The 1,246-nt window shown below is 27.6% G+C and overlaps 1 protein-coding gene across 1 annotated transcript; it reads right to left on the minus strand.

Moving 5' to 3' along the window:
* Positions 1 to 104: 104 nt before the first annotated feature.
* Positions 105 to 1,056, minus strand: NAEGRDRAFT_77088 (uncharacterized protein; the record flags this gene model as incomplete). Its single annotated transcript, XM_002667956.1, has 1 exon — positions 105 to 1,056. A coding segment is annotated over one exon (952 nt), but the record flags the coding sequence as incomplete, so codon positions are not given.
* Between the last annotated feature and the right edge of the window lie 190 nt (positions 1,057 to 1,246).

Raw genomic sequence — 1,246 nt, forward strand, 5'->3', positions numbered from 1 at the left:
ATAATTTTCTTTACATAATAAGTTTAATGCTAAACTAGGATACTTGGCATATGTTTTAAAATTCTTGATTTTCTCTTCAATAGTATCTAACTTATTATACATACTACGATTTAAATGCCATAATTTATCTAAAACAAATGATTCACAACAATTAGTTAAATTATCTAATAGAGTATTATTTTCATCAGAAATACCAGCAACTATTTCAATTGAATTTCCATATCTATTCCATGTTCCTCCAATAATTGCTTGTTTTTGATCTTTAGGTTCAATATTACTTAATTCTACTATTTCAGTCATTTCATCACAAATATTATTAGGAATACTATTTGGAAAATATGCAGCGTCCATTGATCCATCAGGACGTAACATTATCATATTTGTTTTTCGATTACATTCCTCATGTTCTTCCACATGGTCTCGGTGAATAAACCGAGTACCTCTCCAATTAATACCAATATCTAATTTAATTATTTTTTCAATTCTACAAATTAATTCTTTATCAAATATACTCCTATCTAAATCAATTTCATATAAAAAAAGAGGATCTTTTAATACTTTTAAATCATCATCCACATCCAAATAACAAAAATCATGTTTTTCTATCATTAATAACGGTAGATTAGCATTAATTGTAATATGTAAATCAGTACCATGAACAAAATATTCATTCAAATTACGTCCATTAGCTTGTATTGATGATGAATTATGTTTGATATGAAGAATCATCCTTTTAAATTCATTAAATACTTTTTTGCTATATGGTTCTTTGCATAGGCAAGCAGGTAAATCTCTACATAAATATTTAATTCTATTAGAGAATTTCATGTAAAGAATAACATTTTCTTGGGCTCCTAATTCTTGTCCTCTAGCTATCCACTTTAAATTTTTGGGAAGAGACATTATTGAGTTCCAATCAATAAGAAATACAATATTTGGATTAATCTTTCGTAATTCTAAAACATCTTCAGAAATGTAGATGAACAAGTCGGAAGCTAGTTTCTTTAAAACCAAATCATCATTATTTGGCAAGAATTGTTCTTCATATGTGGCCATTTTTTTAATAAAATTAAATTTGTTTTTTTATTTTTAGATAATAATCATCTAAACATTGCGTGAGAGGCTTTGGTGGGCTTTGGTGGGTGTTATTTGGACTAAATAAGAATGCTGGGTAGGATGGTTTGGATAAAAAAAACCTGTCAACCAAAAGAGTTTTAGTTTTCCAAATCGTTGCTTAGGTGCGGTA

Source organism: Naegleria gruberi, assembly GCF_000004985.1.
Source record: "Naegleria gruberi genomic scaffold NAEGRscaffold_1222, whole genome shotgun sequence".
Classification (NCBI taxonomy): Eukaryota; Heterolobosea; class Eutetramitea; order Acrasida; family Naegleriidae; genus Naegleria; species Naegleria gruberi.